The sequence below is a fragment of the Myxine glutinosa genome, chromosome 2 (genome assembly GCF_964187855.1).
Source record: "Myxine glutinosa chromosome 2, kmMyxGlut1.1, whole genome shotgun sequence".
NCBI classification, from domain to species: Eukaryota; Metazoa; Chordata; class Myxini; order Myxiniformes; family Myxinidae; genus Myxine; species Myxine glutinosa.
Genome location: NC_136262.1, coordinates 137,877,919 through 137,899,579, shown reverse-complemented (window position 1 = coordinate 137,899,579; position 21,661 = coordinate 137,877,919). Strand labels below are relative to the sequence as shown.

Here is a 21,661-nt window from a genome sequence, read left to right as displayed (position 1 = left end):
TGGGTGTATCTCGGCATAAGGAAAAACGCTATTGAAAATTGTGGCGCCACGTCAAAATCCAAGATGGCCGCCACCATATATATGTCTGAACCTTGTGAGCGAAATATCTTGAAAAATAAGCGAAGTACCAACGTCTAATCTGGTGTGTGGGTGTATCTCGGTATAAGGAAGAAGGCTATTGAAAATTTGGTCGCCACGTCAAAATCAAAGGTGGCCGCCATATATATGTCTGAACCTTGTGAGCGAAATATCTTGAAAAATAAGCGAAGTACCAACTTCTAATCTGGTGTGTGGGTGTATCTAGGCATAAGGAAGAACGCTATTGAAAATGGGGTCGCCACGTCAATATCCAAGATGGCCGCCGCCATGTATGTCTGAACATTGTTTGTGGAATATCTTGAAAAATAAGCAAAGTACCAAATTCTAATCTGGTGTGTGGGTGTATCTAGGCACAAGGAAGAAGGCTATTGAAAATTGGGTCGCCACGTCAAAATCCAAGATGGCCGCCTCCATGTATGTCTGAACCTTGTCAGCGAAATATCATAGCATGTTTTCTGCGTCTTCCACTTTGTCAACTCACATCACTTCCCCGACGGGGGACCTAGGCATAACGCTTGTTGAGAGTGGATCTGTTTGAGAGGGAGAATCCTTGCCCTGGTGAGGAGGAGAATCTTCACCTTTCGAGAGAGAGGACCTGTTTGAGGGAGAATCTTTGCCCTGTTTAGAAGGAGAATCCGAGCCTTTATTGAGAGTGGATCTGTTTGAGAGGGAGAATCCTAGCCCTGGTGAGGAGGAGAATCTTCACCTTTAGAGAGAGGGGACCTGTTTGAGGGAGAATCCTAGCCCTGGTGAGGAGGAGAATCTTCACCTTTCGAGAGATAGAGGACCTGTTTGAGGGAGAATCTTTGGCCTGTTTAGAAGGAGAATCCTAGCCCTGGTGAGAAGTGGAATCCCAGCCTTTATTGAGAATGGATCTGTTTGAGAGGGAGAGTCCTAGCCCTGCTGAGGGGAGAATCCGAGCCTTTATTGAGAGTGGATCTGTTTGAGAGGGAGAATCCTAGCCCTGTTGTGGAGGAGAATCTTCACCTTTAGAGAGAGAGGACCTGTTTGAGGGAGAATCCTAGCCCTGGTGAGGAGGAGAATCCTAGCCTTTATTGAGAGTGGATCTGTTTGAGGGGGAGAATCCTTGCCCTGATGAGGAGGAGAATATTCACCTTCAGAGAGAGAGAGAGAGGACCTGTTTGAGGGAGAATCTTTGCCCTGTTTAGAAGGAGAATCCTAGCCTTTATTGAGAGTGTATCTGTTTGAGAGGGAGAATCCTAGCCCTGGCGAGGAGGAGAATATTCACCTTTAGAAAGAGAGAGGACCTGTTTGAGGGAGAATCTTTGCCTTGTTTAGAAGGAGAATCCTAGCCTTTATTGAGAGTGGATCTGTTTGAGAGGGAGAATCCTAGCCCTGGTGAGGAGGAGAATCTCACATTTAGAGAGAGAGAGGGGGCCTGTTTGAGGGAGAATCTTTGGCCTGTTTAGAAGGAGAATCCTAGCCTTTATTGAGAGTGGATCTGTTTGAGAGGGAGAATCCTAGCCCTGGTGAGGAGGAGAATCTTCACCTTTAGAGAGAGAGGCCCTGTTTGAGGGAGAAGCCTAGCCCTGGTGAGGAGGAGAATCTTTACCTTTAGAGAGAGAGGACCTGTTTGAGGGAGAATCTTTGCCCTGTTTAGAAGGAGAATCCTAGCCTTTATTGAGAGTGGATCTGTTTGAGAGGGAGAATCCTAGCCCTGGTGAGGAGGAGAATCTCACCTTCAGAGAGAGAGAGAGGACCTGTTTGAGGGAGAATCTTTGGCCTGTTTAGAAGGAGAATCCTAGCCTTTATTGAGAGTGGATCTGTTTGAGAGGGAGAATCCTTGCCCTGTTGTGGAGGAGAATCTTCACCTTTAGAGAGAGAGAGGACCTGTTTGAGGGAGAATCCTAGCCCTGGTGAGGAGGAGAATCTTTACCTTTAGAGAGAGAGGACCTGTTTGAGGGAGAATCTTTGCCCTGTTTAGAAGGAGAATCCTAGCCTTTATTGAGAGTGGATCTGTTTGAGAGGGAGAATCCTAGCCCTGGTGAGGAGGAGAATCTCACCTTCAGAGAGAGAGAGAGGGAGGACCTGTTTGAGGGAGAATCTTTGGCCTGTTTAGAAGGAGAATCCTAGCCTTTATTGAGAGTGGATCTGTTTGAGAGGGAGAATCCTTGCCCTGTTGTGGAGGAGAATCTTCACCTTTAGAGAGAGAGAGGACCTGTTTGAGGGAGAATCTTTGGCCTGTTTAGAAGGAGAATCCTAGCCTTTATTGAGAGTGGATCTGTTTGAGAGGGAGAATCCTAGCCCTGGTGAGGAGGAGAATCTTCACCTTTAGAGAGAGAGGACCTGTTTGAGGGAGAATCCTTGCCCTGGTGAGGAGGAGAATCTTCACCTTTAGAGAGAGAGGACCTGTTTGAGGGAGAATCCTAGCCCTGGTGAGGAGGAGAATCCTAGCCTTTATTGAGAGTGGATCTGTTTGAGAGGGAGAATCCTTGCCCTGGTGAGGAGGAGAATCTTCACCTTTGGAGAGAGAGAGAGGACCTGTTTGAGGGAGAATCTTTGGCCTGTTTAGAAGGAGAATCCTAGCCTTTATTGAGAGTGGATCTGTTTGAGAGGGAGAATCCTAGCCCTGGTGAGGAGGAGAATCTTCACCTTTAGAGAGAGAGGACCTGTTTGAGGGAGAATCCTAGCCCTGGTGAGGAGGAGAATCTTCACCTTTAGAGAGAGAGGACCTGTTTGAGGGAGAATCCTAGCCCTGGTGAGGAGGAGAATCCTAGCCTTTATTGAGAGTGGATCTGTTTCAGAGGGAGAATCCTAGCCCTGGTGAGGAGGAGAATCCTAGCCTTTATTGAGAATGGATCTGTTTGAGAGGGAGAATCCTAGCCCTGGTGAGGAGGAGAATATTCACCTTCAGAGAGAGAGGACCTGTTTGAGGGAGAATCTTTGCCCTGTTTAGAAGGAGAATCCGAGCCTTTATTGAGAGTGGATCTGTTTGAGAGGGAGAATCCTTGCCCTGGTGACGAGGAGAATCTTCACCTTTCGAGAGAGAGAGGACCTGTTTGAGGGAGAATCTTTGCCCTGTTTAGAAGGAGAATCTGAGCCTTTATTGAGAGTGGATCTGTTTGAGAGGGAGAATCCTAGCCCTGGTGAGGAGGAGAATCTTCACCTTTAGAGAGAGAGAGAGAGAGAGAGAGAGAGAGAGAGAGAGAGGACCTGTTTGAGGGAGAATCTTTGCCCTGTTTAGAAGGAGAACCCGAGCCTCTATTGTCCCCCGTCGCACCGCAGAGCGAAAGGGGGACGATGGTTTTCCCCTCCGTCCGTGTGTCCGTCCTTCCGTCCGTGCGTGCGTGCGTAAGTGAAGGGCCGCATTCGAATTTGGTGTGCGTGCAACCCCCGTCAAAATCCAAGATGGCCGCCACCATATATATCTGATGCCATGTATGTCAACCTTGTGAGCGGAATATCTTGAAAAATAAGTGAAGTACCAACTTCTAATTTGGTGTGTGGGTGTATCTCGGCATAAGGAAAAACGCTATTGAAAATTGTGGCGCCACGTCAAAATCCAAGATGGCCGCCACCATATATATGTCTGAACCTTGTGAGCGAAATATCTTGAAAAATAAGCGAAGTACCAACGTCTAATCTGGTGTGTGGGTGTATCTCGGTATAAGGAAGAAGGCTATTGAAAATTTGGTCGCCACGTCAAAATCAAAGGTGGCCGCCATATATATGTCTGAACCTTGTGAGCGAAATATCTTGAAAAATAAGCGAAGTACCAACTTCTAATCTGGTGTGTGGGTGTATCTAGGCATAAGGAAGAACGCTATTGAAAATGGGGTCGCCACGTCAATATCCAAGATGGCCGCCGCCATGTATGTCTGAACATTGTTTGTGGAATATCTTGAAAAATAAGCAAAGTACCAAATTCTAATCTGGTGTGTGGGTGTATCTAGGCACAAGGAAGAAGGCTATTGAAAATTGGGTCGCCACGTCAAAATCCAAGATGGCCGCCTCCATGTATGTCTGAACCTTGTCAGCGAAATATCATAGCATGTTTTCTGCGTCTTCCACTTTGTCAACTCACATCACTTCCCCGACGGGGGACCTAGGCATAACGCTTGTTGAGAGTGGATCTGTTTGAGAGGGAGAATCCTTGCCCTGGTGAGGAGGAGAATCTTCACCTTTCGAGAGAGAGGACCTGTTTGAGGGAGAATCTTTGCCCTGTTTAGAAGGAGAATCCGAGCCTTTATTGAGAGTGGATCTGTTTGAGAGGGAGAATCCTAGCCCTGGTGAGGAGGAGAATCTTCACCTTTAGAGAGAGGGGACCTGTTTGAGGGAGAATCCTAGCCCTGGTGAGGAGGAGAATCTTCACCTTTCGAGAGATAGAGGACCTGTTTGAGGGAGAATCTTTGGCCTGTTTAGAAGGAGAATCCTAGCCCTGGTGAGAAGTGGAATCCCAGCCTTTATTGAGAATGGATCTGTTTGAGAGGGAGAGTCCTAGCCCTGCTGAGGGGGAGAATCCGAGCCTTTATTGAGAGTGGATCTGTTTGAGAGGGAGAATCCTAGCCCTGTTGTGGAGGAGAATCTTCACCTTTAGAGAGAGAGGACCTGTTTGAGGGAGAATCCTAGCCCTGGTGAGGAGGAGAATCCTAGCCTTTATTGAGAGTGGATCTGTTTGAGGGGGAGAATCCTTGCCCTGATGAGGAGGAGAATATTCACCTTCAGAGAGAGAGAGAGAGGACCTGTTTGAGGGAGAATCTTTGCCCTGTTTAGAAGGAGAATCCTAGCCTTTATTGAGAGTGTATCTGTTTGAGAGGGAGAATCCTAGCCCTGGCGAGGAGGAGAATATTCACCTTTAGAAAGAGAGAGGACCTGTTTGAGGGAGAATCTTTGCCTTGTTTAGAAGGAGAATCCTAGCCTTTATTGAGAGTGGATCTGTTTGAGAGGGAGAATCCTAGCCCTGGTGAGGAGGAGAATCTCACATTTAGAGAGAGAGAGGGGGCCTGTTTGAGGGAGAATCTTTGGCCTGTTTAGAAGGAGAATCCTAGCCTTTATTGAGAGTGGATCTGTTTGAGAGGGAGAATCCTAGCCCTGGTGAGGAGGAGAATCTTCACCTTTAGAGAGAGAGGCCCTGTTTGAGGGAGAAGCCTAGCCCTGGTGAGGAGGAGAATCTTTACCTTTAGAGAGAGAGGACCTGTTTGAGGGAGAATCTTTGCCCTGTTTAGAAGGAGAATCCTAGCCTTTATTGAGAGTGGATCTGTTTGAGAGGGAGAATCCTAGCCCTGGTGAGGAGGAGAATCTCACCTTCAGAGAGAGAGAGAGGACCTGTTTGAGGGAGAATCTTTGGCCTGTTTAGAAGGAGAATCCTAGCCTTTATTGAGAGTGGATCTGTTTGAGAGGGAGAATCCTTGCCCTGTTGTGGAGGAGAATCTTCACCTTTAGAGAGAGAGAGGACCTGTTTGAGGGAGAATCCTAGCCCTGGTGAGGAGGAGAATCTTTACCTTTAGAGAGAGAGGACCTGTTTGAGGGAGAATCTTTGCCCTGTTTAGAAGGAGAATCCTAGCCTTTATTGAGAGTGGATCTGTTTGAGAGGGAGAATCCTAGCCCTGGTGAGGAGGAGAATCTCACCTTCAGAGAGAGAGAGAGGGAGGACCTGTTTGAGGGAGAATCTTTGGCCTGTTTAGAAGGAGAATCCTAGCCTTTATTGAGAGTGGATCTGTTTGAGAGGGAGAATCCTTGCCCTGTTGTGGAGGAGAATCTTCACCTTTAGAGAGAGAGAGGACCTGTTTGAGGGAGAATCTTTGGCCTGTTTAGAAGGAGAATCCTAGCCTTTATTGAGAGTGGATCTGTTTGAGAGGGAGAATCCTAGCCCTGGTGAGGAGGAGAATCTTCACCTTTAGAGAGAGAGGACCTGTTTGAGGGAGAATCCTTGCCCTGGTGAGGAGGAGAATCTTCACCTTTAGAGAGAGAGGACCTGTTTGAGGGAGAATCCTAGCCCTGGTGAGGAGGAGAATCCTAGCCTTTATTGAGAGTGGATCTGTTTGAGAGGGAGAATCCTTGCCCTGGTGAGGAGGAGAATCTTCACCTTTGGAGAGAGAGAGAGGACCTGTTTGAGGGAGAATCTTTGGCCTGTTTAGAAGGAGAATCCTAGCCTTTATTGAGAGTGGATCTGTTTGAGAGGGAGAATCCTAGCCCTGGTGAGGAGGAGAATCTTCACCTTTAGAGAGAGAGGACCTGTTTGAGGGAGAATCCTAGCCCTGGTGAGGAGGAGAATCTTCACCTTTAGAGAGAGAGGACCTGTTTGAGGGAGAATCCTAGCCCTGGTGAGGAGGAGAATCCTAGCCTTTATTGAGAGTGGATCTGTTTCAGAGGGAGAATCCTAGCCCTGGTGAGGAGGAGAATCCTAGCCTTTATTGAGAATGGATCTGTTTGAGAGGGAGAATCCTAGCCCTGGTGAGGAGGAGAATATTCACCTTCAGAGAGAGAGGACCTGTTTGAGGGAGAATCTTTGCCCTGTTTAGAAGGAGAATCCGAGCCTTTATTGAGAGTGGATCTGTTTGAGAGGGAGAATCCTTGCCCTGGTGACGAGGAGAATCTTCACCTTTCGAGAGAGAGAGGACCTGTTTGAGGGAGAATCTTTGCCCTGTTTAGAAGGAGAATCTGAGCCTTTATTGAGAGTGGATCTGTTTGAGAGGGAGAATCCTAGCCCTGGTGAGGAGGAGAATCTTCACCTTTAGAGAGAGAGAGAGAGAGAGAGAGGACCTGTTTGAGGGAGAATCTTTGCCCTGTTTAGAAGGAGAACCCGAGCCTCTATTGTCCCCCGTCGCACCGCAGAGCGAAAGGGGGACGATGGTTTTCCCCTCCGTCCGTGTGTCCGTCCTTCCGTCCGTGCGTGCGTGCGTAAGTGAAGGGCCGCATTCGAATTTGGTGTGCGTGCAACCCCCGTCAAAATCCAAGATGGCCGCCACCATATATATCTGATGCCATGTATGTCAACCTTGTGAGCGGAATATCTTGAAAAATAAGTGAAGTACCAACTTCTAATTTGGTGTGTGGGTGTATCTCGGCATAAGGAAAAACGCTATTGAAAATTGTGGCGCCACGTCAAAATCCAAGATGGCCGCCACCATATATATGTCTGAATCTTGTGAGCGAAATATCTTGAAAAATAAGCGAAGTACCAACGTCTAATCTGGTGTGTGGGTGTATCTCGGTATAAGGAAGAAGGCTATTGAAAATTTGGTCGCCACGTCAAAATCAAAGATGGCCGCCATATATATGTCTGAACCTTGTGAGCGAAATATCTTGAAAAATAAGCGAAGTACCAACTTCTAATCTGGTGTGTGGGTGTATCTAGGCATAAGGAAGAACCCTATTGAAAATGGGGTCGCCACGTCAATATCCAAGATGGCCGCCGCCATGTATGTCTGAACTTTGTTTGCGGAATATCTTGAAAAATAAGCAAAGTACCAACTTCTAATCTGGTGTGTGGGTGTATCTAGGCACAAGGAAGAAGGCTATTGAAAATTGGGTCGCCACGTCAAAATCCAAGATGGCCGCCTCCATGTATGTCTGAACCTTGTCAGCGAAATATCATAGCATGTTTTCTGCGTCTTCCACTTTGTCAACTCACATCACTTCCCCGACGGGGGACCTAGGCATAACGCTTGTTGAGAGTGGATCTGTTTGAGAGGGAGAATCCTTGCCCTGGTGAGGAGGAGAATCTTCACCTTTCGAGAGAGAGGACCTGTTTGAGGGAGAATCTTTGCCCTGTTTAGAAGGAGAATCCGAGCCTTTATTGAGAGTGGATCTGTTTGAGAGGGAGAATCCTAGCCCTGGTGAGGAGGAGAATCTTCACCTTTAGAGAGAGGGGACCTGTTTGAGGGAGAATCCTAGCCCTGGTGAGGAGGAGAATCTTCACCTTTCGAGAGATAGAGGACCTGTTTGAGGGAGAATCTTTGGCCTGTTTAGAAGGAGAATCCTAGCCCTGGTGAGAAGTGGAATCCCAGCCTTTATTGAGAATGGATCTGTTTGAGAGGGAGAGTCCGAGCCCTGGTGAGGAGGAGAATCCGAGCCTTTATTGAGAGTGGATCTGTTTGAGAGGGAGAATCCTAGCCCTGTTGTGGAGGAGAATCTTCACCTTTAGAGAGAGAGGACCTGTTTGAGGGAGAATCGTAGCCCTGGTGAGGAGGAGAATCCTAGCCTTTATTGAGAGTGGATCTGTTTGAGGGGGAGAATCCTTGCCCTGATGAGGAGGAGAATATTCACCTTCAGAGAGAGAGAGAGGACCTGTTTGAGGGAGAATCTTTGCCCTGTTTAGAAGGAGAATCCTAGCCTTTATTGAGAGTGTATCTGTTTGAGAGGGAGAATCCTAGCCCTGGCGAGGAGGAGAATATTCACCTTTAGAAAGAGAGAGGACCTGTTTGAGGGAGAATCTTTGCCTTGTTTAGAAGGAGAATCCTAGCCTTTATTGAGAGTGGATCTGTTTGAGAGGGAGAATCCTTGCCCTGGTGAGGAGGAGAATCTCACATTTAGAGAGAGAGAGGGGGCCTGTTTGAGGGAGAATCTTTGGCCTGTTTAGAAGGAGAATCCTAGCCTTTATTGAGAGTGGATCTGTTTGAGAGGGAGAATCCTAGCCCTGGTGAGGAGGAGAATCTTCACCTTTAGAGAGAGAGGCCCTGTTTGAGGGAGAAGCCTAGCCCTGGTGAGGAGGAGAATCTTTACCTTTAGAGGGAGAGGACCTGTTTGAGGGAGAATCTTTGCCCTGTTTAGAAGGAGAATCCTAGCCTTTATTGAGAGTGGATCTGTTTGAGAGGGAGAATCCTTGTCCTGGTGAGGAGGAGAATCTTCACCTTTAGAGAGAGAGAGAGGAACTGTTTGAGGGAGAATCTTTGCCCTGTTTAGAAGGAGAATCCGAGCCTTTATTGAGAGTGGATCTGTTTGAGAGGGAGAATCCTAGCCCTGGTGAGGAGGAGAATCTTCACCTTTAGAGAGAGAGGACCTGTTTGAGGGAGAATCTTTGGCCTGTTTAGACGGAGAATCCGAGCCTTTATTGAGAGTGGATCTGTTTGAGAGGGAGAATCCTTGCCCTGTTGTGGAGGAGAATCTTCACCTTTAGAGAGAGAGAGGACCTGTTTGAGGGAGAATCCTAGCCCTGGTGAGGAGGAGAATCTTTACCTTTAGAGAGAGAGGACCTGTTTGAGGGAGAATCTTTGCCCTGTTTAGAAGGAGAATCCTAGCCTTTATTGAGAGTGGATCTGTTTGAGAGGGAGAATCCTTGTCCTGGTGAGGAGGAGAATCTTCACCTTTAGAGAGAGAGAGAGGAACTGTTTGAGGGAGAATCTTTGCCCTGTTTAGAAGGAGAATCCGAGCCTTTATTGAGAGTGGATCTGTTTGAGAGGGAGAATGCTTGCCCTGGTGAGGAGGAGAATCTTCACCTTTAGAGAGAGAGAGAGGACCTGTTTGAGGGAGAATCCTTGCCCTGGTGAGGAGGAGAATCTTCACCTTTAGAGAGAGAGGACCTGTTTGAAGGAGAATCTTTGCCCTGTTTAGAAGGAGAATCCTAGCCTTTATTGAGAGTGGATCTGTTTGAGAGGGAGAATCCTAGCCCTGGTGAGGAGGAGAATCTTCAACTTTAGAGAGAGAGGACCTGTTTGAGGGAGAATCCTTGCCCTGGTGAGGAGGAGAATCTTCACCTTTAGAGAGAGAGGACCTGTTTGAAGGAGAATCTTTGCCCTGTTTAGAAGGAGAATCCTAGCCTTTATTGAGAGTGGATCTGTTTGAGAGGGAGAATGCTTGCCCTGGTGAGGAGGAGAATCTTCACCTTTAGAGAGAGAGAGAGGACCTGTTTGAGGGAGAATCCTTGCCCTGGTGAGGAGGAGAATCTTCACCTTTAGAGAGAGAGGACCTGTTTGAAGGAGAATCTTTGCCCTGTTTAGAAGGAGAATCCTAGCCTTTATTGAGAGTGGATCTGTTTGAGAGGGAGAATCCTAGCCCTGGTGAGGAGGAGAATCTTCACCTTTAGAGAGAGAGGACCTGTTTGAGGGAGAATCCTTGCCCTGGTGAGGAGGAGAATCTTCACCTTTAGAGAGAGAGGACCTGTTTGAAGGAGAATCTTTGCCCTGTTTAGAAGGAGAATCCTAGCCTTTATTGAGAGTGGATCTGTTTGAGAGGGAGAATGCTTGCCCTGGTGAGGAGGAGAATCTTCACCTTTAGAGAGAGAGAGAGGACCTGTTTGAGGGAGAATCTTTGGCCTGTTTAGAAGGAGAATCCGAGCCTTTATTGAGAGTGGATCTGTTTGAGAGGGAGAATGCTTGCCCTGGTGAGGAGGAGAATCTTCACCTTTAGAGAGAGAGGACCTGTTTGAGGGAGAATCCTTGCCCTGGTGAGGAGGAGAATCTTCACCTTTAGAGAGAGAGGACCTGTTTGAGGGAGAATCCTTGCCCTGGTGAGGAGGAGAATCTTCACCTTTAGAGAGAGAGGACCTGTTTGAGGGAGAATGCTTGCCCTGGTGAGGAGGAGAATCTTCACCTTTAGAGAGAGAGAGAGGACCTGTTTGAGGGAGAATCTTTGCCCTGTTTAGAAGGAGAATCGTAGCCCTGGTGAGAAGTGGAATCCCAGCCTTTAGTTGAGAGAGTGGATCTGTTTTTGCACCTCTTTTGTGAATGGGGGTGATGTTTGTTGACTTCCAGGTTGATGGGAGTCGACCAAAATTGAACTAGAACGGGCACTCGGTAGAGCGCATACCTTCGCCGCAGCTACTGTTCTGTACTTGGCATGGGAGTGTAGGGAACAGAACAGTGTAGGGACAATCGCGGGAGATTGCGTTATAGTGATGACGTCCTGGATGGACATCTTCTTCTTCAGTCGCGCATAACTTTGAGTGAAATACGATCGAGTTAAAAATAGTCAGAATTTGAGCAAATCTGTTTCATTCGTTTGTTAATATGCCTCATCTATTGTCAAATCTGCAATTATAATTTTTTTTGAGGTTGAAATGATCGCGGGAGATCGCGTTATAGTGATGACGTCCTGGATGGACATCTTCTTCTTCAGTCGCTCATAATTTTGAGTGAAATACGATCGAGTTAAAAATAGTCAGAATTTGAGCAAATCTGTTTCCCAAAATCTAATCAAATGTGTCCCGTATAATAACCAATCATCCCACCAAATTTCATGCAATTCGGTTGAATACTTTTTGAGTTATGCGATTAACATACACACACACAGACATACAAATAAATACACAGCGATCAAAACATAACCTTCCGCTTTTGCGAAGGTAATGATAGTTTGAAGAGAATGAACAAAAAGCAAGAGCAGGACTGCATAACTTGAGAACATGGACTGATGGAGTATCGAGGCTGGACAGAATATTTATTGGTACAGCCACAAAAATGGTTTCCTCTGAAAACGTCTTGCAACATTACACCCACCCCTCCCCCACATTTTTGTCTCCGTTGTATAATTATTTTGCTCGAGTTAAAAAGAAAATGTTCCCGTAACGACGGCAATCAATGCATTTGTATGTACAAGCCATTTCTTTCTTTAACCTAGATCGTACAGAAGGGAAGAAGTTTTCCAAGGACCTGGAGACAGCAAACACACGCATGGCCGAGTTTTGCTCACAATTAGAGAAGGATGTGAAGATGAAGCCTACCCTCATTGATTCCCTCGATAAATCGGAGATTTTTTATGAGGCACAATACAAGGAAGTGAAAATTGTCGTCAATGTACGTATAAGGTTCATCCACAGGCACCTTGTCATTTTGCCACAACTTCAGTGCACTCAAAATGCACGACCTCAGTCGTACACTGAAAGTTAAATGTCTTGATTCTATGACGATGAGATGTATGAGACCCTATGCAGTTAAATGTGCAGACCAAGATAGTATAGCAACTTGTATTTACTATCCAATTATAGTTGAATGATGTTGAGCTCTTCCTTTTTTCTTAACCCATCCCTTTCATTTTCCTCTTCACTTCACTTCTTATCTGCCCTGAAGTGAAAGCCTAATTGTTATCTACCTCTGTCAAGGTTATGAGCAGGACCAGTTTTCATGAAATGCGTCAACTTAACAGTTATTTTAGAATATTGGCTTCCACTATTTGATTACCAATGCTTTTATCACATTTAATTACAGCGTTATGATACACATTCATGAAAGCTTGTCCCATATAGTGTTTGGGTGGCTGTTGCATCATTTGCTTTTCTCAAGGCTTACAAGAATTTTGCAAACCGTGTAAACAACCTCAAGAAAAAACTGGAGCAGGTGCGGGAGAAGCTCCTTGCCGAGCCCGAATCTCCTGTTCCATCACCAAGCATAGATGCACCATCTCCATCCACCCCCGACTCGCTGATTGATGAGGCTTCTTCAGAGCCATGGCCCACAGTGGCCGCTGACAGTGTGGCAGAGTCGGCGGTTCCAAGTGCTGGTGAGTTGTCATTCTAACGCCGCATGGTGAATTCAGTGTTTTAAAAGTGGAAGGATGTTGGGTTGCAGTTCTCTGACACATTTATCGTGGCATATTGGATTAGGTTTTAAAGAAAAGCCTATTTACAGTTTTTAAGAAGAACGGCACTCGGTAGAGTGCATAACTCTACCAGGCTGAAAGGTTTGTTTTGTATCCCACTGAAAGACCTGATCTGGATTCAGATCTGAACCCAAATCTAATTGTCTTGTTCTTGTCATCTAACCAACTCATCCACCTAGTCTATATATATACACACATACACACATACACACATACACACATACACACATACACACATACACACATACACACATACACACACACACATACACACACACACATACACACATACACACATACACACATACACACATACACACATACATACATACATGCATACATATACATACATACATACATACACACACACACACACACACACACACACACACACACACACACACACACACACACACACACACACACACACACACATATATACACACACACACACATATATACATACACACACATATACATACATATACACACATATACACACATATATACACACATATACACATACACACATATACACATATACACATATATACACACACACACAAGAAAGTGTTTGTTTGTTTGTCGACACGTGCTAATCTCCTAAACGGTGAAAGATAGGAGTAAACCTCTGAAACAAAAAATGTCGGGACAGGCCCCGGGAAGGTTATAGGCTAGGTGGTGAGGCCGCCTTGGCCGGGCTGGGCCCATTTCGCAATTAAAACCTGAGCTGAATTATAGTACATCTTCTACGTCCGCGAGTAAAAGCTGAATTATAGTAATAAATTAATTTAAAAAGAACTAAAAATGTCGGGACGGGCCCCGAGAAGGTCTAGGTGGCGACGCCGCTTCGGCCGGGCTGGGCCCTTTTCGCAATTAAAAGCTGAGCTGAATTATAGTAGTCAATCTTCTATGGCCGCGAGTAAAAGCTGAATTATAGTAGTCAATCTTCTATGGCCGCGAGTAAAAGCTGAATTATAGTAGTGTTACATATTTATGTGAATGTATGTGAATTACCATGCAGGTGTTTGCTTCCGTGTGTAGTATATTAAGTTGTTGTGTAGTTGTTGTGGTTGGAGGGTCAGGAGCCCTTCTGAAAGAGGGGCAGGAAACGGAAGTGGCCGGAAGCGGAAGTGACGGGAAACGGAGGAGAAAAGACACGAGGGAAAGGAAGGCTTCTTCTTCCTCGCCCCGCGACGACGAGAAGGGGGAATCGACCTTACGCTGCGCGGAAAACGCGCCGTTGCGAAACGTCTGGCGAGAGGAGTTACCTGGGCGGTAAATACCTTTGGACACGTCCAGTCACTGTGAGTTCGTGCACGAAACCAAGCGTCCGGGACAGTTTTGCCCCGTCTACAAAGACGCGTACGGGTCCGCACGTGGGGCCTCGCTCGCGTCGGAAGCCGCGCTGGGTTTTTGCCCATCGACAAGGACGCGTAAGAGTCGCACTTGGGGCCTCGCGCACGTTGGACGCCGCGCTGGGTTTGCCCCGTGGCTTGGCAAGGAGGTGCGCTGCAGCCGCGGCCCCAGTCCGAGACGGCCCGTTTAGAGCACGTCCGCCCGGGGCTCGTTCAACCGCCCGTGTGCGGAGAGGAGAGACATTGACCACGGAGGGAGTCAGGAGTGGGGCTCACGTGAGGAATGTATAAGATTAAGATGGCCATCTTAGAGTTTGTGTAGATGAGTTCACATGGTTGTAATATTGATTGTGCATTGTTGATTGCTCAGTGAATATATTATTGATTATTCCGGATCCTTGGTGTGGGGTTTCTTCTTGACCGGAATTCATATTGATTGCGTTACGAAAGCGTATAAACCATATATCTTTCTGGCGGGGTCCCTCCCACGGTCCGGGGGTCACCAAGACCAGGTAGTTACCGGGAGGACCACGTAACAGAATTGGGGGCTCGTCCAAATTACGATTTGCGGTTTCGCAATTGGGTCTACGTCCGGGATCTAAAAGTGTATAAAATAATAAAATAATAATATTTTTGGTAATTAAAATTTATTAATTAATTATTAATTGGTAATATTTTTTTTTGAGAAATTGGGGAAAGTCTTGGGGTGAAGGTTAACAGGTGTTAACGATAGGCACCATGGCGTTTGTGGCACAGAACTTTGGGGTAACCCCGAGTGAGGCACAGTTCCGAGCGTTGCTAAAGTCGGATCTCTTGAAATTGGCCAAACATTTTAACTTGGAGGTCCGAACTAATTTGAGGAAGGCAGAGTTGCAGGCCACGGTGATACAATCTATGGTGGGATTAGGAACATGGGACGAGTTAGCCTGGGAGTGGCTACCCGAAGAACCAGAAGACGTGGAGCTCCGGAAACTGGAGTTGCAATTACGGAGCCAGGAACGGATCAAAGAAGAAGAAAGGAAAGCAGAAGAGAGAAGAGAAGAGAAGCAAGCAGAGGAAAGGAGAGTGGAACGAGAACTCCAGGAAAGGTTAAAAGAAGAAGAAAGGAAAGCAGAAGAGAGGAGAGAAGAGAAACAAGCAGAGGAAAGGAGAGTGGAACGAGAACTCCAGGAAAGGTTAGCAGAAGAAGAAAGGAAAGCAGAAAAGGAAAGAGCAGAAGAAGAAAGGAAAGCAGAGGAGAGGAGAGAAGAGAAACAAGCAGAGGAAAGGAGAGTGGAAAGAGAACTCCAGGAAAGAAGAGAAAAGGAACAAGCAGAGGAAAGGAGAGCTGCAAGGGACCTCGAAGCAGAGGAGAGAAAAGCGGAAAGGGAATTAAAGGAACGTGACATGGAGCTTCAGCAAGAAATCAAAGTCAAGGAGCTGGAGTTAATGAGAGAACGGGGAGAGGCACCACCCTTGCTGACGGGGTCGACACCTCACCAGAAAACCTGGGATGTGGGCAGACATGTGAGGCTGGTTCCACCGTTCAGTGAAAAGGAAGTCGCGAAATTCTTCCCACACTTTGAGAAAGTGGCTCGACAATTAAACTGGCCGGAGGAGGCCTGGACCATACTCGTACAAAGTGTGCTGGTGGGGAAAGCTCAGGAAATTTATTCGGCGCTACCAATGGACCAATGTGCAGATTATGAGGTACTGAAGAAGCACATCCTCAAGGCCTATGAGTTGGTTCCGGAAGCTTACAGGCAAAAATTCAGGAATGCCAGGAAGAGGGAGAGTGAGACCCATGTGGAGTTTGCCAGAGTGAAAGAAAACATGTTTGATCGGTGGTGTGAGTCAAAAGGAGTCGGGAAAGACTTCGAGACATTGCGGGACTTGATCCTGGTGGAGGAATTCCAGCAGTGTGTCCACGAGGACATCAAAGTGTACCTGCAGGAAAAGAAGGTACCAAAGTTGTGGGACGCAGCCACCATGGCAGATGATTATGCCTTAACCCACCGAATAGGGGTCCACGAACCTAACTCCTCGCCTAGATCTCCGCAGGGGAGGTGGGGAACAGCAGGTGCGGAGAACGACCATACATGGCGGCGGCCTCGAGATGATTATGGGGACAACTATGATACCCCACCGGTTCGAAATCAGAGGGATGCGGGCCCAAGACAAACTTATAGTTCGGGGGGCCCGAGGCAGACCCCGAGTTTTTCCTCCGGGCCTACTTGCGCGTTTTGCAAAAAACCTGGACACTTGATGTCCAGTTGTTACCTCATGAAAAGGGACAATCCAGAGCGGAGTCCGACTATTACAACTCCGAATGCGATGGCTAGCGTAAGAAATCGCCATCAAGAGGGTTACCAACCATTTGTTTCCGAGGGGTTTGTGTCACTGGATGGAGCCTCGACTAACCGGAGACCGGTTAGGATATTGAGAGACACAGGGGCCCATCAATCTTTAATGCTTGAAGGCATTTTGCCATGGTCCGAGGAGACGGCAACGGGGGATAGTGTTCGTTTACAGGGGATCGGGGGCGGTGTTAGTGCTCCCCTTCAGGTCATCCAGTTGGAGTCCGATTTGGTGTCAGGACCGGTCACCGTCGGTTTACAAGCCACGTTTCCTGTAGAGGGTGTATCTGTGGTTCTCGGGAATGATTTGGCCGGGGGTCAAGTTTATGGTAACCTGAGGGTTGAGAAAGAGCCCAGCAGGGAAAATAACACCACACCAGCTCGGGATGGTGACAAAAGTGCCAAGTTATTTGTAGGGGGACTGAACTTCAAAACAGAGGAAGAAGTTCTGACCTCTGTCTTCAACAGATATGGGCCGCTGGTGGAAGTGCGGTTGGTAAGAGACTGGGAAACGCAACAGTCAAGAGGGTTCGGCTTTGTCACGTTTGCCAGCACAAAAGACGCCAGAGAGGCAGAGAAGAATTGGAATGGCAAGGATTTGGAGGGTCGGACCATAATAGTAGGGAAGGCATTTCGTAGGCGTCGAGAGGTCTACAGGAGAGGACAACTGGGCGGTAGTTTTGGTGGTGGCCGCAGTCAATATTATTATGGAGGCTCCCTGAGTTACGGCCGCTCCCGAAGGAAGAATTGGCAAAGTAGTGGCCGAGAAGAAGACCGGTATTCAGGGGACTACAGGGACCAGTGGTCCCACCCTAATTATTAGGGACGTTCCGAGAAGTTGAAGCACTGAAGGCGGCGGAGCCGCCGAGCCAAGATTCCTACACGAATTAACCGTGAACGCCGTTCCTAAAGGCGCCCATGTAGAGAACTTTCCTGCACGGACTAACCGTGAACTCCACGTTCCTCAAGGCGCCCATGTAGAGAACTTTCCTGCACGGACTAACCGTGAACTCCGCGTTCCTAAAGGCATCCATGTAGTGAATACTCGGCTTGGCCTCCCGGAAAAGTGCTATCGAGTGGCTTAACTGGCTTTATTTTTAAGTGATAACTGTGCCCGGGGGGAATTGATAATGTGGGGGGGTTGAGTTATCTGGTTTATTTCTCCAAATTGGCCGGCAAAGAAAGTTTTCGCTGGGTTCAAACTTTCTTTCTTGAAGGGGGGGAGTGTTACATATTTATGTGAATGTATGTGAATTACCATGCAGGTGTTTGCTTCCGTGTGTAGTATATTAAGTTGTTGTGTAGTTGTTGTGGTTGGAGGGTCAGGAGCCCTTCTGAAAGAGGGGCAGGAAACGGAAGTGGCCGGAAGCGGAAGTGACGGGAAACGGAGGAGAAAAGACACGAGGGAAAGGAAGGCTTCTTCTTCCTCGCCCCGCGACGACGAGAAGGGGGAATCGACCTTACGCTGCGCGGAAAACGCGCCGTTGCGAAACGTCTGGCGAGAGGAGTTACCTGGGCGGTAAATACCTTTGGACACGTCCAGTCACTGTGAGTTCGTGCACGAAACCAAGCGTCCGGGACAGTTTTGCCCCGTCTACAAAGACGCGTACGGGTCCGCACGTGGGGCCTCGCTCGCGTCGGAAGCCGCGCTGGGTTTTTGCCCATCGACAAGGACGCGTAAGAGTCGCACTTGGGGCCTCGCGCACGTTGGACGCCGCGCTGGGTTTGCCCCGTGGCTTGGCAAGGAGGTGCGCTGCAGCCGCGGCCCCAGTCCGAGACGGCCCGTTTAGAGCACGTCCGCCCGGGGCTCGTTCAACCGCCCGTGTGCGGAGAGGAGAGACATTGACCACGGAGGGAGTCAGGAGTGGGGCTCACGTGAGGAATGTATAAGATTAAGATGGCCATCTTAGAGTTTGTGTAGATGAGTTCACATGGTTGTAATATTGATTGTGCATTGTTGATTGCTCAGTGAATATATTATTGATTATTCCGGATCCTTGGTGTGGGGTTTCTTCTTGACCGGAATTCATATTGATTGCGTTACGAAAGCGTATAAACCATATATCTTTCTGGCGGGGTCCCTCCCACGGTCCGGGGGTCACCAAGACCAGGTAGTTACCGGGAGGACCACGTAACAGTAGTCAATCTTCTACGGCTGCAAGTAAAAGCTGAATTATAGTAGTCAATCTTCTACGGCCGCGAGTAAAAGCTGAATTATAGGAGTCAATCTTCAACGGCCACGAGTAAAAGCTGAATTATAGTAGTAAATTCATTCAAAAAGAAGTAAAATGTTGGGACGGGTCCCGGGAAGGTTATAGGCTGGGTGGCGAGGCCGGTCGAGGCCGCCTCGGCCGGGCTGGGCCAATTTCGCAATTAAAAGCTGAGCTGAATTGTAGTCGTCAATCTTATACGGCCGCGAGTAAAAGCTGAATTATAGTAATAAATTCATTCAAAAAGAACCCGGGCAACACCGGGTGCTTTCGGCTAGTTTTGTCATAAATTGTCCACAACTTATTTGAAATATCATGCTATAAGCTATATATTATTTTTGGCCATATCACCCAATGGTGATATATCACTTTAAAAAAAGTTTTTCATTCTCGTATCCGGATCCATACTCGAATCTTCACCAAAATTGAATTGAATCGTCCTTGTCACACACCCAACCTGACCACCAAGTTTCGTTCAAATCCATCCTTAACATCCTGCATGGGTGTCACTCCTACCCTGAAAGTTTCGTCTCAATTGCACATGTGGTTGCTGAGAAAAAATGAGGTTAAGCCCATACGGGTGGACAGACAACCCAAAAACATAATGCCTCCGGCCACCTTCGGGGGCCGAGGCATAAAAAGCAAATTCTTATTTTGGGAGGGTCAAACCTGGATCCACTTTAACCCTCGGTAGACCCCCTTAGATCCAGATTTTTTTTTTTTTTTCATGCCGTGAACAAACTTGAATTACAACATCCCAAATGCCAAGTTTGGTCACAATCCCATCATCAGTTTCGGAGAAGAAGTTGCAAGTGCTTACGGACTGACGGACTGATGGGCGGAGGGACGGACGACACGCCATCGCATAAGCTCCCTGGAACTATGTTCCATAGAAAGTTCTACGCATAAGCTCCCTGGAACAAAGTATTATTATTCTACGGTGCCTGAAGGAAGTCAACACCCCTTTCAAATTTTTCACCTTTTGTCACCTTATAGACTGGAACTAAATTACATTAAATCAGACTAGTTCCAACTTTATTTACACCATAACCCACAACTTCCAAGTGAAAAACAAATTCTACAAATTTCAGAAAATTAATGAAAAATACAAAACTAGAATATCTTGGTTAGATAAGTGTCCACACCACTCCACCCCCTAATAATAGCAATTGTAAATTAGCTCAGGTGTGACCAATCACATTCAAAATCACACACCAAGTTAATTGGCCTCAACCTGTGTTGAATTGTAGTGATTCTGATTATTTCAGAATAAAATCAGCTGTTCCTGTCGGTTTCCTCTGCTGTGTAGAGCGATGATGGAAATATATTCTAGTTTTGTGTTTTTGCTGATATTTTCTACCCTCTGCTGGGCTGAGCAATGATTGGCTGAGCGATGATGGAAACTATATTTTGAATACAACATGCATTTTACAACATGCATTTTAAGGCCATTTTCCCTGCTAGAGCGGGGGTTAGCCTTGCGGTCCCCATGACAATCTTCTCCATTTTGCCCTATTTTCTGCATCTCTCCTTGTTAACCCCCTTGCCCGCATTTCTTCTTCCACCATCTTTCGCCAAGTCTTTCTCGGTCTTCCCCATCCTCGACTTCCTTCTACATTAATTTCCATCACTCTTCTCAACCAGTCACTTTCATCCTTCCTCAACACATGACCAAACCATCTCAACCTGTTCCTCTTCACAGCATCAATCACAGGCAATATTCCCATCATCTTTCGCAATTCATCATTTGTCTTCCTCTCTCTCAACGATACTCCGCACATCCATCGAACCATTCGCATTTCCACCCTTTCCAGCTTTTGTTGCTGCTCTACGTTCATTACCCATGTCTCGCTCCCATAAATCATAACACTTCTCACACATGCAGCATACACCTTTCCCTTCAGCTTCAGCGACACTCTCCTCCTCATCAGCACGCCACTCAATTCCCGAAACGTCTTCCATGCACATCTCACTCGAGCAACCGTTGCCGAGTCTGATCCACCTTCTCCATTCAGCATGTCTCCGAGGTAGCAAAATGTTTTCACACCTTCCAGCTTCACGCCGTCTCCAAGATCCAACTCAACATTTCCTCCATCTGCAGCTCCCTCTGTGCACACCTTACATTTGAATGTAGCTGCCACACTGGTAAATGACCCTCTCAGACCACTACATTTTTGATGAACCCACTCAGCGCACATTGTACATTGAATGGAGTTCACTCCGACACCCTTCCTGCACACAGCACACGGTCACTTCCCAGTTCTTTCCACCTCACCACATGCTTTACCACTTGCCATCACCTTTGTCTTTCCGATATTCACCTTCAGACCTTTTGTCTCCATACATTCCTCCACTTGTTCATCTTTTCCTTCAATCCATCCATACTTTCCGCAATCAACACCAGATCATCTGCATACAACAACTCCCACGGTAAACCCTCCTTTACGTTCTGAGCCAGCACCTCCATCACAGCTACAAGTAGTAGTGGACTTAGTACCGACCCCTGATGCACTCCCACCTTCACCTCAAACTCACCACTGTTTCCGTCCTTCGTCATTACAGCTGTGCGTGCTCTTTTGTACATTGCCATCACTACTCTGATCAACCATTCCTCCACTCCTAACTTCCTCAATGCCCATGTCAATACTTTGCGTGGAACCCTATCGAATGCTTTCTCCAGATCAACAAACCCAAAAAACAACTTCTTCCTCTTCTCCATGTACTTCTCCTGAAACTGCCTCACAATGAAAAGCGCATCTGTCGTTCCTCTTCCTGGCATAAATCCAAACTGCATTTCGTTGATCTTCACTTTCTTCTTTATCCTCCTCTCCAACACCCTTTCCAATACCTTCATTCCATGCTCCAATAACTTTATCGCTCGGTACGAGCCACACTCCAGAGGGTCACCTTTCCCCTTGTATAGAGGGACGAGGGTACTCAGTTCCCAATCCACTGGAATGCGGCCTTCTTTCACCACCCGATTACAGATCTCGGTCATTCTCTTCACACCCCAACTTCCTGCTGCCTTCAACATATCTCCCATAACTGCCGTCGGCCCTCCCGCTTTTCCACTCTTCATTGCTTTTATCGCTTCCTCAACTTCCTTCTCAGTTATGCTCTCTGCCGTTCCTAAATCTGGGTTACTCTCTATGTTGCCATCCCA

The 21,661-nt window shown here is 47.2% G+C and overlaps 1 protein-coding gene across 3 annotated transcripts in view; it reads left to right on the top strand.

Annotated features, from left to right (window-relative positions):
- RPRD2 (regulation of nuclear pre-mRNA domain containing 2) overlaps nucleotides 1-21,661 on the top strand; it is a 196,737-nt gene that overhangs the window by 141,434 nt on the left and 33,642 nt on the right. For all 3 annotated transcript variants that reach the window (XM_078771718.1, XM_068107064.2, XM_068107063.2), the window contains exons 6-7: nucleotides 11,617-11,792; nucleotides 12,279-12,495. In XM_078771718.1, the coding sequence (XP_078627844.1) occupies nucleotides 11,617-11,792; nucleotides 12,279-12,495 (393 nt within the window). The remainder of the gene's footprint in view (nucleotides 1-11,616; nucleotides 11,793-12,278; nucleotides 12,496-21,661) is intronic.